The sequence below is a fragment of the Cyanistes caeruleus genome, chromosome 1 (genome assembly GCF_971803275.1).
Source record: "Cyanistes caeruleus chromosome 1, bCyaCae1.hap1.1, whole genome shotgun sequence".
NCBI lineage: Eukaryota > Metazoa > Chordata > Aves > Passeriformes > Paridae > Cyanistes > Cyanistes caeruleus.
In genome coordinates, this window is record NC_141701.1 from 2100433 (window position 1) to 2116981 (window position 16549).

Consider the following 16549-nt stretch of genomic DNA (forward strand, 5'->3'; position numbering starts at 1 on the left):
GCTTTCCACCAAAAATGGAATTTTTTCTTTGTTTTGTTCCTTTCTTCAATAGCAGCCTTGGATTTAGCAAATTTGGTTGGGATCAGGTGACTTGGAGGTCTAAGCTTTCCTTATTATGATGTTGTTGATCTCGGGAACTGATGAGCCACCAGTGCCAAAGCTTTCTTCTTTTCCTAAAAAAGTGATGTGGGCTCAGCTTTGTGCCTTTATGTTTCAAAACCGTGACTGAAAGGAATCATGGAATATCCTGAGTTGGAAGGGACCCACACAGGCCAGTCCAACTCCTGGCCCTGCACAGGACACCCCATGAATTCCACCATGTGCCTGAGAGGATCTTAAATCAAAATTATTCCAAAGTCTTGTGGTGTGCTACTTACTTGGGATTTTCTAAGGAGAAATGGCTCTCCTGAACCATCCATGTAGCCAATGGGAATTTCCTTCTTGTAATCCTGTTTTTCACAGGATAAATTTCAGTGACTCTGGTCCCCATGTGGATTTGATCCAAGAGAAATTCTTGGCATTGTGTTTCCACGATTGAAGCTCCCTCTCACTGCACCCCATCCTGAAGAGGATGTTTTTTTAGGATCAGGCCTATGAGAAAATTCCATCTCTGGTGAAGGAATGGTGGTTTTGGGTCGTTTAAGTCTTAGTGGTCAAATCCTTAAGTTCTGCCCATGGAATGGGATGGTGGTTAAGGTTTGGGTGCCTCTTGGTGCCATCCAACCCCATGCTGAGCATGCAATGCCGTTGGATTCTTTCTCCTCCAGCACAGCTGAAGCCGTGGTCTTTGGGGAGGTGGGAGAAGTGGATGAGTGCCAAAACCATCCAGCTGGATCACGCAAATGGGCAATCCAAGGAAATCAACCACATGCCCTGATGCTTGTGCACAGCTTAGGCTGTGAAATTCCTTATTTATAGGAACTTAACGGATCCTGTAACGGCTTCAAGCAGATGAACGCATTTCTTTAAAGCAACAGCAATGTTCTTCCTCCTCAAGGGGGAAAGTTTTAACTGAAAGAGGGAAGATTTAGAGCAGAAATAAGGAAGAATTCTTCCCTGTGAGGGTGGTGAGGCCGTGGCACAGATTGCCCAGAGAAGTTTTGTCTGCCCCATCCCTGGAAGTGTCCAAGGTCAAGTTGGATGGAGCTTGGAGCAACCTGGGACAGTGGAAGGTGTCCCTGCCTATGGTAGGGCTTCAGAACTGGATGATCTTCAAGGTCTCTTCCCATCCAGATCCTTCTGAGATTCTCTGAAGTCGTTTTGAAGGGAAAGAGCTGGGATAGAAACAGCACTGAAAAGACTGCACATGTTTTCCTCTTCTTCCTTCCCATCCATCCTGAGCTTTGTCGAGCGATGGATAAAAAGGGGGGAAAAAAAACAACCAACCCACCCACAATAATCTATAGCAACTGTCAGCCAGCAAACTACTCCCATTTCATAGGGATAGGTTGGATGTCAGCACGGGATCGATGGCTCTCGCGCTGTAATTATAAAAACTCGTGGGTTGTGTTGCTTGAGTGAGTTTGGGAAGAGTAGGGTCTCAATCTTCCCTCTAATGGGGCTTTGGCAGTCGGTGGCGCAGTGGCTTCGTCTTAGTCTGACAGTGTTGTCATTAAACACCAGGTAGCGTGGAACAACAGGGAACACGGCTCCGGAGCGGCCGGGAACACGCGGCTTTGACAGGAGTGATTTGTCATCGAGGAGCTGCCCAAACTCCTGAGCCTGGAATACGGGCGGCTGCTTAAAGTGACTTATTGCCCCTGTCGGCGGCTGCAGTTGTGATTTGATAATCGGTAAATGTTTGTCAAAGATGAATTCCCTCCCTGATGCAGTGCAGTGCTGGAAAAGCAAATGAAAAGCAGGGAAAAAGAACATATTGGATGGATTAAAGACTAGGGCAGGATAAGGGTGATGGAAACAACAGGTTTCCCTGTTAACTTGGCATCCTTCCTTCAGGAAGGTGAAGTGTCGAGGCTTGGGACACTGGGATGGGGACTCACTGTCACCATCAGTGCTGGGGGACAGGGAGTGTTGTGACATTAATTCCAGTCCAAGAAAAATTTCTTTGTGGACAGGGTTGTTAAGCATTGGAAAATTGCCCAGGGAGGTGGTGGAGTCCCCATCCCTAGCGGGGTTCAAGGAATAACTGGATGTGGCACTCAGTGCTCTGGTCTGGGTGACAAGGTGGGAATTGATCAAAAATTGGACTTGATGATCTTGGAGGTCTTTTCCAGCTTTAATGATTCTGTGATTATAAAGAGTGGGTTTTTTCCAGATTTCAGAGATCCTGGAGTTCTACTTGGTCTTGAGGGACTGAGGCTGAGGTGGGGCAGTGGTTCTCCTTTGCTTAACCACATGGAATCATGGAATGGTTGGAGCTGGAAGAGACTAAAGATAATCTCATTCCAACCCCACTTTCCATGGTCAGGGAACCACTGTGGTGTATCTGACTTTAGTTCTGTTCTCCTCTATCCGGGAGTTTTCAAGAGTAATTTTTTGGTAAAGAAAACAATGTCCTGATTGTTTCTTTCCATGGATGTGATGCTTTTCTGGCTTTTTGGCAAATAGCTCCCTTGGCAAACCCATGTACACCTATTCAGTGGTTACAACTTGTAGTTGAATCCCTTTGTTTCTCGTTGGGATGGATTTTGAGCCTGTCCATCACCTGCTTTATATCAAAGTTTAGAAAGGAGAATTAAAGGATTCTTAATGAACCTTCTGCCTGCAAAGTTTTCCTCCCATCTCCCTGAGTTTATCCAAGTTCCTCTGCTGAATGCCGGAGTCAGGTCAGGTTCTTTTCAAGTGGATACTTAGGAAGCTAAAAGCTGGGTGGCCTTCAGTTGTATAAGTGGCTTTGAGGGTGGGGAATACCTATGAGATTCAAATTTTTCCTTGTTAAATTTAAATAAAATAAAATAATAGAAAGTCAATCCTAAAGCACAAATGCAAATGGAATTCCAGCCCGCCGAGCACTCCCATCGTTTCCTGAGGCAGAGCCACCTCTCCCCGTGCCACGGTGAGGCGTGAACACGAGATCCCTGAACCCATTTGATTATAGCCGGGGTTTTTCTGGTGTCTGAAGTGCTGGAAACGATCAAGAGCAGGAAAAGTGGAGTGATTTATTAGACTCATAAAAATTCATACTTTGTTATTCCAGTTGTCTTCCATCTGCAGCTTGTTAGAACGAGCACCCCTGGCAGCTCCCGCCGTGAGGCCGGGGGGAGGAGGGCATTTATCAGCTTTCCTCCTGCCATCCCGCTCTCATTTAGAGGAATGGATCCAGCTCCTGGAAACACATTAATAATCATTCACTGAGGGAAGGGGGGAAAGAAAACCCACCACCCTCTTTTGTTATAATAATAAGGGTTGTGTTTGAACAAGGGCCGATGCTCCAGAGACCCATTCAGGCTCTTTAACATGGGCTGGAGCTGGGAAAACGGTGTTCAGAGCCTTCAGTGTGACCTCCTCTTGCCAATCCTCATGGATAATGTGGGGTCTCCTCATCCTTGGAAGGCTCTTCTGCTCCCGTGACATTTGGAAGGGCCGTCCTGGGGCTTTGGCAGTGGGAATGGGGATGTGACAGAGTTGGTGGGGTTACTGGGGTTACTGGGAGGTTGGTGATGTGCTCTCCTGTCCCCACCAAGACCTTGTTGGACCCCTTTGTCTCTGCCTCTCTCCATATTTTGGGATTGGAGGGAATAAGCCAGTTGTACTTGGAAAAATCACCTGGCTGTGGGAGCTGGCAGGGCTGAAGTGACCCAGACGCCCCTGGAAAATGATATGGATTGTTCTTGTGTAGATAAATGTAGGATGGCTTCAGTTGGGAAAGACCTCTGAGATCATTGGTTTCCAACAATTCCCCCAGCACTGCCAAGGCTACCACTAATCACATCCCCAAATGCCACATCCACACATCCTTGAGCACTTCCAGGGATGGTATTCCACAAAGGACGGAATGGGTCTGGAGCACCAGGAGCAGCTGAGGGTGCTGGATGGGTTCAACTTGGAGAAAAGGAGGCTCAGCACAATTCCCTGACAGGAGGATGCAGGAAGATGGGGATCGGGCTCAAGAGAAAGGACAAGAGGAAATGACCTCAAGTTGTGCCAACAGAGGTTTAGATTGGATATTGGAGTAAAAATTTTCTTTATGGAAAGGTGGTCAGGTGTTTGAATAGGCTCCCTTGGCAGTGGTGGAATTACCATCCCTAGAAGGGTTAAAAAATTGTGTGGATGTGGCACTTGGGGACATGGTTTGGTGGTGGCCTTGGCAGTGCTGAGGGAACAGTTAGACTCAATGGTCCTAGTGCTCTTTTCCAACTTAAAACATTTCTTGATTCCATGCTGGATGTTGCGGCATCCTGGGAACACCCAAACCCCAAAGACACCACGTCCACTAAACCAGATCCACTAAAATCCATCCTGTACATCATCCCAGCTGCAGATGGAAGTTGGGATTGCACCAGTGGGCTGGGAAGGGATTACAGGACCTCAGCCTTTTGAGAGGCTAATCCTGAGTGTCTTTTGCAGTCGCATTTTTCCAGGGAGTTTCTTGGAGCTCTGTGACTTTCATGTCTGCTGCTTTTCTTTCTCCTTCTGTCACTCATACTGCCAGTGTTTCCTTGCTGTCGGATTTCTCCTGGCTGTGCCATCCCCTGCTTTTCCAGATGCTCTTCTCCTCTCTCCCCTTCTTTATTCTCAACAGCTTAGGGATCACTTTGTTCCCCCATGACATATCCACGCATGGTGGGGCTTTTCTAAACGTTTGGATTTTTGAAAGGCTCTAATAAGGTCTCTCTGGAACCTTCCCTTCTCCAGGCTGGACATTCCCAGCTCTCCCCGCTGTCTCCAGAGCAGAGGGGCTCCATCCCTTGGAGCATCTCCGTGGCCTCCTCTGGACATGCTCCAGATGCTCCACATCTGTCTGCTGTTGGACCCCAGAGCTGGATGTAGAATTCCAGATGGAATCTCACCTGAACAGAGCAAAGGGGCAGAATCCCTCCCTTTCCTGCTGCTGGAATTTTTCCCTTTGAGTTGGGTGATGTTTTCCCACTCTGTATTTCCTGGAAACAAAAGTTCTGTATTTTTCACCTAAACCCAGGAGTTTTGGAGGCAGACCCAGACCCACAGAATTTATTTGAGCAGGATATATGGATTTGCTCAGAGAGGTTGTGAATCCCCATCCCTGGAAGTGTCCAAGGCCAGGTTGGACAGGGCTTGGAGCAACCTGGTCTGGTGGAAGGTGTCCCTGCTCATGGGAAGGGTTTTGGAATAAAAACCCTTTTGATCTTTAAGGCCCTTTCCAATCCAAACAATTCCATGAATTTAATACTCTTCCTGCTAAAATGGATGTTTCTTTACAGTTCATCTCCAAGTGCCAGACCCCTATGCAGCCTTGCTCCTGGTGGATTCCATGAAGTTCCTCTTTTCTGTGGTCCGATTGACGTAATGGAATTAGCCAAACAGATTTGGTATTAATTTCCCAAATATTCCCAGCTGAAAGCAGCTGCCATGCTAAGCAAATTTTCCAACAGGTTTGGAGCCCTCTAAAATGTTTCAGCTCCAAATCCGACCCTTCTCCCATCCTCTCAGTGTGACAACGGGAGCAGCTGTCCTGCTCCAGGTCCCAGGTAAAGCACTTTGGATCAATTGGATTTATTTCCTATTAAGCAGCAGTTCATGATCATAAAGCATCGTTTACACGCTGGCATAAAGAGCTGTTGCTCTTGAAAGAGCACGGAACTGAATGAGTGTGAAAATTAAATTCCCCTCTTAAACCCAAGGATGGTCCTTTTGGAAGCTGATTCCAGTCGCAACATAATTAACCTCTTGCTGTGCCATTCTGTGGGAACATATTGAACCTGCTCCGGGATAATCATCCCTAATACTGGTGTCTGCTTTCACACTGAATTCCTAACAGCATTACAGTAATCCCAAAGCTTTTGTTAACTCCAGGGACTTGGCCAAGTTGGCAGCCAGGACAAAAGGTGTCGGAGCTGCGTGGCTCAGGAGTGACGCCATCCAGGTGTGCTGGGACGGGAAACACCAGAACCATTTGCTTTTGGTGGAGGAGCTGTGGTAAAACTTTATTCATGTTCCCCATGGATTTATCTTTTGGAAGATCATTTCCAAATGCTTGGAGCAACCTGGTCTAGTGGAAGGTCTCTCTACCCGTGGCAGGGGGTTGGAACTCGATGATGTTAAAGGTCCTTTCCAACCCAAACCATTCCACGATTCTTGTTTTAGCACAACTTCTCTCAATTTTTCTCAGTTTTTCCCTCCATTGCTCTTCCTTTCCCATCCACAGATTTTCTCATCCAGGGAAGCAAGTGGTGTTGGGGATAATCCCCAGAAGATTTGGGGACCTCTGCACCCATTGATGAGCTGAAATCTGAGACTGGAGAAGGATTCAGGGAGACCTTAGAGCCCATTCCAGTGCCTGAAGAGAGCCAGAGAAGGACTTTGGACAAGTGAATAGAGTGACAGGACGATGGGGAATGTGGTCCCACTGCCAGAGGGCAGAGTTAGATGGGATATTGAGAAGGAATTCTTCCCTGTGAGGGTGGTGAGGCCCTGGAATGGAATTCCCAGAGAAGCTGTGGCTGCCCCTGGATCCTTGGAAATGTCCAAGGCCAGGTTGGATGGGGCTTGGAGCAGCCTGGCTCTCGGTTGAGGTAAAGGGCAGTGATTGGGATTCCCAGTCCTTGTAATCTGCTGTCACAGTGGAAGTGAGGCTGATCCATCCTGGTCATCAGTACTTCCTGTGGTGCTTCTGCTGTTGAGGTTGCTCCTGGCTGCAAACTCCTCTGCTGCCCCCAAATTTGCCCTTGGACTTTCTTACTAAAATCCTGAAAAGCTCCTCCACCACCTTCCCTTCATCCATGAGGTGGGAGACAGTGCAGAAGGATCAGATCCATTAGGAAATGGTCTTGCAGAGATTTTACAAAGAGCGGATGTGGGGGCCTCATTCCACGCCGTGACATTTGTCATCTCAAACTCCACATGATGAAAGCCAGCAGCAAATTGTTTTGAGTCAGGGATGCCTTTTCCCATGGAAAAGAGGAAGGTGTGATCCCAGAGCATCACTGGATGAGTGTGATGGTCCTGCTGCAGCCTGGGATGTCTTTGGTTGACCGTCCTCTTCCTTCTGGGATTTGAGGATAACAATGGGTTTTGCTGAATCTTCCCTTCCACATCTGGAGCAATTTCTGTGGTAAGGGATTCATCTTCATATTGGGAAGGGTTTGCTTCCAGAAAATCTTTCAGCAGAGATTTTCAGTTCTTTCTGGAGCTGCTTTGGGTTCCAAGTGTGAGTTTTTTACCCCCAGGAGGTGGGACATGCTGGTGGCTCCTTCAAACGTGTCCTGATAGTCCTTAACCTTTTTTTTTTTTTTTTTTTTTCCCTCATGCCTATTTGGAAAGAGCAATTAGGTTTTATCAGAGCTTTTTGGTCTCTGCTTTGCTTTTTTGTTTGGGGTAGTCCTGCTGCATCCCTTTAATCTCTGAGGTTTTCCCCAGCACTGGGGACGGTCCTGGCAGCGTATCCAAGGTTCAGCTTCTGCTCCCCAATTTGCATTCATCCCTGCTCCCGTCTCGCTTCCAAGTGCTGTAAGATCAATGTACCTGTCACTCACTGCTTCCCGTCTCACCTCCGATCGGGATTAGCTCAGCTCAGCGCTGAGCCCCGATGGAAACACACAGAAAGGGTTGTGGTGGCCAAGGATTGACAATCTACTTATGAGACCTTGTGGCACCCAGGTCATGACTAACTTTAGCTCTTTTTCCCATTCCTGTGCCTGTACAAGAAGCTTTTCTATCCTTTATCTTTTGCCAAAAGCAGCAATAATCTCTTGGATTTGGGAATCTGCCCTCCGGAAGTTCCCCTTGCTTATTTAACTTTCCTTTTCCCATCAGTGTTGAGCAGGATTTACTCCACCAATATTGTGGTTTCCCTAATCCATCCTGAACAGCATCATCTTCCTCTTGCCTCATGGATTTAGCATGGCAGAATCATGGTTGGAAAAGAGCTCTGAGATCATCAAGTCCAAATGTTAACCCAGCACTTCCAAGGCCACATCAACACAGTTTTTTAGGGACATCTTTCACTAGATCAGGTTTCTCTAAGCCCCATCCAATCCATGGATCGGGCAGCCACAACTTCTCTGGCAACCTGTGCCAGGGCCTCCCCACCCTCACATAGAAGAATTCCTTCCCAATATTCCATCTAACTCTGCCCTCTGGCACTGGGAAGCCATTCCCTCTTGTCCTGTCACTCCATTCGCTTGTCCAAAGGAATTTCCCATCTTTCTTTTAAGCCTCCTTTAAAAGAAGGTTTCTCCAGAGCCTTCTCATGTAAAATATTCCAGGACTGAACTCTTTTTATGCCCTCCCTGCTTCAGCTTCCCCAGAGGGCCAATTCCTGGTACTTCTCTCAGGAAAATAAGAGAAGAAATAAGGACCCTTGCATCCAACCCCATTCCTAAGGGATGCATGTGCTGGTGGCTCCTGGATCCTCCCTGCTTGAAACACCCTGGTAAGAGATTTTGGCAAGAAATTCCCCATCTCAAGGTCAGCATCGGAAAAGAGGAAACAGCCTCAAGTTGTACCAGAGAAAGTTTTGTTTGGCTATTAGGAAAAATTTCTTCACTGAAGGGATGCTCAGGGAAGTGGTGGAATCATCATCCCTTGTGGGATTTAAAAGCCACGTGGATGTGGCACTTGGGGACATGGCTTGGTGGTGGCCTTGGCAGCACTGGGTTGATGACCTTAGAGGTCTTTTCCAACCTTAACAATTCTACATTTCGAGTTTGCACCAGGATTTTTTTTTTTTTTCCCTGGGAACAGGAGGCGCGAGAGGCGCCCGCGGGATTCGCGGCTCCGCAGAAAGCCCCGAGCTCAGCAGTGCGCGGCCCTGGCTGATAAATGATGCTCATATCCCATTCGAATATGATGCAAGCAGTTTTTTTGTAGTTTGTCTTCCATGGCGGTAGTAAAGTTTTTAATTAGGAAAGCTAATGAGATCGATTAGTCATTAGAAGTGACCTCTGGATCGCGGCGAGGAGTGGGGATGTGTGCGCCGGGCTGATAACGGGGGACGCTGGGGTATTGTTTGTAATAAAAGCGTGAAGTGTTTGATTTGAGTGAAATGTGCCACGGGGAATACATCACGCGGAGAGGAAAAAATTACAACCCTGGGAGCCTGTAATGAAGGGAATTAAACCAACATCCTGTCTAAATAACATGATTATCTACACAAAACCCCTCAGCTAGCAAGTAATAATAGAAAACGGAGCTCTTCGGAGAGGCTCTTTGAGGAGGTGGTTAATGCCGGAGTCGCGCATCAGGCACTTTCCAAGGAGCAGCTTCGGAATGAATACACCATCCAATTACCTCTGGGAATAGAGTTTACCAGGTGCCAGCCTGTTTTGGGGAAGGAGGAGGAGGAGGGGGATGCCTGCAATAATTTTGGACCTCTCTTTCTTGTCAGGCAGGAGTTTGATGCAGTTCTGGGTTGATTGGTGGCAGCTTGAGCTTGCGTGGGGGCAAAAAAATGTTAATTATGTATTCAGCGAATTCCCAGCTTCGTTATTCCGTGAGGTTGGAGTGGAGGAGGGAAAGGGGCAACTTGTGCGGTTGCTGGCTGGGAAGGATGTGGGATTGTGTCTCTCATTCCTTCCCCGGTGGGATGGAAGTGCTTTGGGTACGTGGTTGGTGCTGTATCCGTGAGAGGTTGTGTGTGTCCACATTCTCTGGGTGACAAAAGTGACAGAAGGCAGATTAAGGTGGGATATTAAGGAGAAATTCTTCCCTGCAAGGGTGGTGAGGTCCTGATTGCCCAGAGAAGTTGTGGCTGCTCCATCCCTGGAAGTGTCCAAGGACAAGCTGGACAGGGTTTGGAGCAGCCAGGGATAGTGGCAGGTGTCCCTGCCCGTGGCAGGGGGGTGGAACTGGATGATTTTTAGGTCCCTTCCAACCCAAACTATTCCATGAGTCCATGATTTCAGGGCAATCCCACCATCACCGTAGCTGGGATTTCACTGTGTGTGTGGTGTTGGTCCCTGCAGGGGTTGGCACCTCCATCCTTTTGTTGTCCGCATTTTCTTGTCCTGAATACAGTTCCCTGAAGGAAAAATCTCCCAAGTTTGTCGGTACTTGGGAGCAATTTTAATTGTAATTAGAGCTTCAGCCTTTCAGAGGCTTTAAAAGCCCACACAGAGGTTTGGTCACTGCCCTGAAGAATTTGATCTGCTACAAAAAAAAAAAAAAAAATTAAAATCCTGGGATAGGGAAAGCAATAAAATCCTGCTTGCTTTCCACATTCTTTCCTCTCTCTTTTTTTGCTTCACCTTTAAAGTGACCTCTGAAGTGTCTCACCTCTAAAGTGGCTTCAGTTCCTCCAGTCATTGAATCATCAAATGGTTTCTACTGGAAGAGAACTTGGAAGATCCTTTAATTCCATGTTTTATCCCATGGGTTCAGATTGTGGGATGTTGCAAGCATCATTTTTATCACGAAAAATTTGTCATTTTCCTGTCATGGCAGAGCCTGGTTTTTGCCTTTTCCCATCACCAAGGGTTATAACTTTTATGCTGAATTTGGGAATGGAAATTTGTGTTGCCTGATCCCTCCCAAAGACAACACAAGTCATCAACTTGTTGGGAATGCTCAAGAAGGAAAATATTCCCTGTGTGGAACTGTAAAGCTGTGGATTGACGTTTTCACTGTTGAAGGGAAATGGGGGAGCTGTTCCCTTGTTTCTAGGGAATGGTGTCAGCTCTAAAATGTGTTTCCCTATATTTCCTGGTTTACCTGGGAATCCACCTTATTCTCCCTCTCACAGAGATGAACATGGGGATGGGTTTAATGTTTTCAGTGGAAATAACAATCCCACTTTTCTCCTCCCGACCTCTCTCTAATTTTAATGAGAGGATCTCCAAGAAAAACAGCCGACCCTTTAAATCAGTTATAAAACCTGGAGACCGAGGCTCAGCATGGAGTGTCAGCTTTAATTATCTGGGTAGTTACAGCTGTATGTTATAAAAGTCGGGCAATTAGGTGCATTCCTGAAAGCTTGGGGAAAAAAAACGGCTTGTGGAGGAAAAGCACAGTCAAACATGTTAATTGCGCAAAACATTCTGTGGAATAACCCAGGATGTAGATCATCCTGTAACATAGAGATTCCAGGAATGGGTAGGGTTGGAAGGGAGCTTAAGGCTCATCCAGTTCCCTGTCCATGGAAAGGACCTTCCATTATCCCATGTTGCTCCAAGCCCTGTCCGACCTGCACTTCCACACTCTGGGGATGAAAAATATGATGAAATTGCCAAGGATTAAAGGCATACATTTATTTCCAGTGTGGATGTTAGGATCAAGGTGTTGTTAGTGAATCCACGATTGCCATGGTAGAGTGTTTGGTTGGTAAAGCCAGTCCCAAGCCCATCAAGACCTTTCTGTTACCATCAGCCATAGTGGTCCCATTCCTGAAACTTTACCCCTTTTTTCAGGTGCTACAAAGTTGGATGTAGGGCTCAAGTTACATGTGGGACCAATGGCCATTGAACTTGATGATCTTAAAGGTCTTTTCCAACCTTAAAAATTACATGATTCTGTGAGTATGTTGGTGAGATCCCTCCCATGTCCACCCACACCTGAATTTTAGGCCTGTTTTTCCATGTTTTTTCTCATAGGATCCAGCTTCCACTTTGTAAAGAGCTCCCCAGGCAACAAGGTGATAAAGACACGCTACAGGATCGTGAAGAAGAGCGTGGTATCTCCAGCCTTATCATCCTTCACCAGCCCCATTCCCACCTGGAAGACCAGACGCCCCATGACATCCAGGTAATTCTTCCATCCCTGGAATGCAGCTGGTTGGGATGTGGGAGCCACAGGAATTCCCACGTTGGCTCTGTGTTTTTCTGTTGCATCCTCGCTGTTTAATTTGTCTCTTTGTTTGGTCTACTCTGAGTTTATTGACTTAAAGTGTAAAATCATATTAGGAATTGTGTTATCCCGAGCTGGTGCCAGCAGCTTATGCCTTTGGCTTCCTATTTATTCCCTCTTGGAATTAATTGTTTCCATGGAGCAGTTAAATAAGCTGAAAAGAGGATGAATAAATATGCAGATGTTGGTGATGAAGGGGAGCGTGTTGGATGCTCCAGACTTACACCAGGATGTAGGTGCTGTCCCAAACTTGCTTAATCCCAATTATCTGGGTGGGTGGAACATCGGGAAACATTTTGTCACTGCCTAAAGAAGGGAAGCACTGAAGGTATCATACCCTTGAGATGGAATGTTCCTAAATCCATAGAGGTGGAAATGTTTCCAGGGAGCATCTCAGAGGCCAAGACAAGACCTGGAGCTTGTATAGAAGCAGGAAGATTGTTAAAACAATTGATCCTTTAAAACAAGGTGCAATTCAAAGTGATGGGTTTGGTGAAAATACAGATTTTGGTTATTTTTAGGTTGGGAATAACTTGTTCTCCCACTGAAATGCCAGAAGGCACAGGCAGGATTTTGGGAAAAGAGAGCCTGCTCTGCTCTTCTCTGGCTTTGTTCTCCCTGCCCCAGGTGGTTTCCTCCAAAAGTCATTCTCCAGCAATGCCCTGAGGATTGATGGCTTTTAAGGTAGAGCTGTGGAGGGACCAAAAATGTGGTGATTGTTTTTAAAGCCTGACTTTGCTTGATGTTTCCCTTTAAAATTGAATTTTGGTATCTGAAGAGAGGGTTGGTTTTGGAAGAGTTCAGGGTGCTGAAGCAAAGTATGGGATAAACAGAGAGGTTGGACAAAAAAGCTGGGTCAATTATTTGTCTGTTTTCCAAGCTCTTTGTTGAGAAATGCCTCATCTCCTGTACTCTACTGCTCTCAAAGTGCTTCTTCCAGTATGGAAACTGAGATCCTTCTGGGCTCATGGTCAACCTTACCTGCACCACCTCCTCCTTTATCTTCACGTTCTACTTTTGCCTGTGATATTTTCCCACCTGGACATCATCCCTGAGATCCACAGATCTCCTTTTGCTCTGGGTTTTCTCCACCAATTACTGCTCCACTTGGAGGTGCCACCTCCATTTGCACATCCTTGGGACCAAATTCCTGGATTTCCCTTTCCGGAAACAAACCAGGTCATTTTTTGCCTGCTCCATCCTCCTGCAATTTCATGGAATCTCACAAGATATTTGGGTGGGAAAGGACCTTTAAGATGCTTGAGTTCCAACCCCCTACCATGGGCAGGGAATACCTTCCACTATCCCAGGTTGCTCCAACCTGGCCTTGAACACTTCCAGGGATGAGGCAGCCACAGCTTCTCTGGGAAACCTCTCCCCCAGGGCCTCACGCCCTGAAAGTGTCCCAGGCCAGATTTGGCCTTGAAATCCAAATGATTCTGTGATTTTCAGCCTTACTTAATAGAGAACAGCCCATCCTCCAGCTGTTGGGATCACCTTCTTCCCTCACACCTTGTTACTCCAGATCTGGATGGTTGATGGACGGAGGATCCATGGTGAGAATGAAGGAGGGGAAAAGCTTCAGGCATGGAATTCAGAGCAGGAACATCTGGGATCCGTGTGGTGGCTCTTGCTGAACCCAGTGTTGATTTTCCAGGGAACAGCCTCATTCTGCTGTGATTGGCTGAGATCTCCGACTTGTAGGATCATTTTCTCGGTATTAATCTCCGACTTCATTAAATTGGTGTAGTTTAGATCTTACTGCTTCAGACAAATCTTGATAAAATGCCATCAGCAAATTAAAACAATTATGTTTTAAAGAAGCCATAAATTTCTGTCTCCCAATTACCTTCACTGGGGGTGATCAATCATCTGGCCTGTCTGGAGGAAGCACATGGCAAATACTTTTCCTGGAGTTTTTACAGAGTTTTTGCTCCATCAATCCTATCATCATCATCTTGGATCTGTCACAAGCAACACACCAGGATCTGCTTTTTTCCTGATTTTCTTTGCTCTTCCCATAACAAGGAGAAACTCTGATGATGGTGGGACGCCCCTTTCGTCACCTCAGTTTCATCTTTCATACTGAGTAGTCAATTATTTTTAATATTTATATATTTCATTTTATTATTTTAATAATCATAACGTTTTTATAATAATTTAATATTTTTAATATCCTCTTGTCCTTAAGTCAGCAGTGGGATGTCAACTGGTGGTGCAGCCCTCCAATGCTACTCCCAAACTGTTTCCCAGCTGGCACTAAGAAGTGATTTCTTCATAGACGTCCAGGTTTTTGGATATCTGGAAGTAATGTGCCAGGATTTTACTTTGCTGGGACATCCAGGATGTCGCCCTTTTTGCCAATAAATCCCCAAATCATCAGACTAAGATGAAGAGGGATGTGGCTTTGGGAAATGAGTGACAGGGAGAGTTGCTGGAGGTACCTGATGTCAATCCCTCAGGAATTAATTCCATCCTCCCCTTCTTGCTGGGTTGCATTAAACTCGGCCCTACTGCTGACTTTTCTTCGAGGCGATAGGTGGGAGTATATTTTAAATTAATTTTACTCCACTTTTTGTAATATTTTTGTTTTAAATAGATTTATAAGCAACTCGGGGCCTATTTCTCCAAATTTATGAAGATAATTTTCACTCTCTTGATAAGGTGAAATTTACACCTGCTATTTCCATATTAATTCACATTGCTAAGTGGATCTAATTTTCTTCCGTTCTTCTATCTGGTGAGTGTGGCCTTTCCTAATGCAATTTCCCCTTCACTAAATCACTGTGATCGGGAGTCATGATCGAGTTAAATTAACTTAAATTAATTTACTTAATAAGAGCTCCAGATCATTGTGAATGAGGTTAAGATTTATTGATTCTCCTTTTCACTCCTTCCCCTTATCTCCCGCGGCTTTGCTGGGAGCACAGCTCACAAGGGCTACGATTTGCTGGCCTTAAATTTTGGTTGCTCCTGGTGACATTGAGGTTGGCCGTCCCTTAAAAATCCTGGAGGGAGATGTTCTCTCTCCTCACAGCCTCCCTCTGCTGGGAAAGGGATGAGGGATTTGCCATGGAGGAGTTGGGGTGGATGAAGCATCGTGCTGAGATTCGGCAGTGGTGCTTCTCGTTCTTCCAACTTCTTTCCATGGTCTGCGTGGATGTGGCCACCAAGAAAATGGGATGTCCACATGTCATAGACCTTGCACAGAGGCATCAGAAGCCTTCTGGGATTGATGATCAGAGGGGTGGAGTGCCTTTCCTACAAGGAAAGGCTGGGAGAATTGGGATTGTTCAGCCTGGAGAAGAGAAGCTTCAGGGTGACGTCATTGCAGCCTTCCTGTGCCTGAAGGGTGTGACAGGAAAGATGGAGAGGGAATTTTTGTAAGGAGTGACAGGACAAGGGGGAATGGCTTCCCACTGAAAATAAGCAGCGTTAGATTGGATATCAGGAAGAAGTTCTTCTCTGTGAGGGTGGTGAGGCCCTTGCACAGGTTTTCCAGAGAAGCTGGATCCCCAGGGAAGTGGTCATGGTCCCAAAGCTTCCAGAGTTCAAAGAGCATTTGGACAACTCTCTCAGGCACAGGGTGGGATTTTTGAGGTGCACTGTGCAGGACCAGGAGTTGGACCAGATGATCCTTGCACATTCCTTCCAACTCAGAGTATTCTAGGATCCTATAAACTCCTTCAGAAGACTCCAGTTGTCCCTATGGAGAGCCAGAACCACTTTTAAGACACTTTTTTGGGAGCAGAGAGCCCTTTGAGTTGAGCTTATAGACCCCCAGTGGGGGAATGAAACACTGACCCACTTTGAAGAGTTTTCTTCTCAAATCCTGCTGCAAGTGTGGAAAACAAAAGTCACCTGTCTGCAAATAATGAGTTGTGTGTGGCACTGTTGGGGAAACTGATATTTCTTCCTGAAAACTTTGCGGCACCTCTTGAGGGACAATCCTACCCCTCCAGCACTATAAATAAGTAAAGAACAAATAATCCAACATTTGTCAGAGAAATGCCAGCTCAGGAGAAAGGAACTCGTCAGTGGAGGATTCGCTTGTGTGGTTTAGTTTTGTTTTCTTTTTTCCTTTTATTTTCTTCTCTTTTGTTCTGTTCTGTGGCCTGGAGCGTGTTGAACAGATTAAGATGGAAACAGTTGTCACCATCCTTGGAGGTGTTCAAGAAATGACTGAATGTGGCACTCAGTGCTCTGGTCTGGTTGACAAGGGTGATTGGTCCAAGTTTGGATTTGATGGTCTTTTCCAGCCTAAATGATTCTGTGATATGGTGATTACAAGGATTTTCTCCCCGTGTTTCAAAGATCTGAAGCCTTTAGGGATTCGAGCTGAAAGATAAGGTGGGTGATGCAGGTTTTTAAATGGGGCTCAGCCACAGTGCTGGGTGCAAGTGCCACTTCCCTGGGAAAGGGGAGATGCAGCTGAGCACCCAAGAGGAGGAGGAGGAGGAGGAACCACCACTATCCCTTCTGGTCATCGGCAGGAGGTTGGGATATTGTGTTCCAGGTCACTTGGACACAGACACACCTCTTTGTCCCATCCCTTCCTTTCCTACACAGTGGGTGGTTTTGGGTTTCCAGTTTCCTTTTACACCCTTAACAA

At 46.3% G+C, this 16549-nt stretch overlaps 1 protein-coding gene across 1 annotated transcript in view; it reads left to right on the forward strand.

Annotated features, from left to right (window-relative positions):
* The window catches only part of ZC3H3 (zinc finger CCCH-type containing 3), a 117505-nt gene that overhangs the window by 38618 nt on the left and 62338 nt on the right, over window positions 1–16549 (forward strand). Inside the window, 1 exon segment of the mRNA XM_086876348.1 lies at window positions 11685–11835. Coding sequence (XP_086732474.1) covers window positions 11685–11835 — 151 coding nt within the window.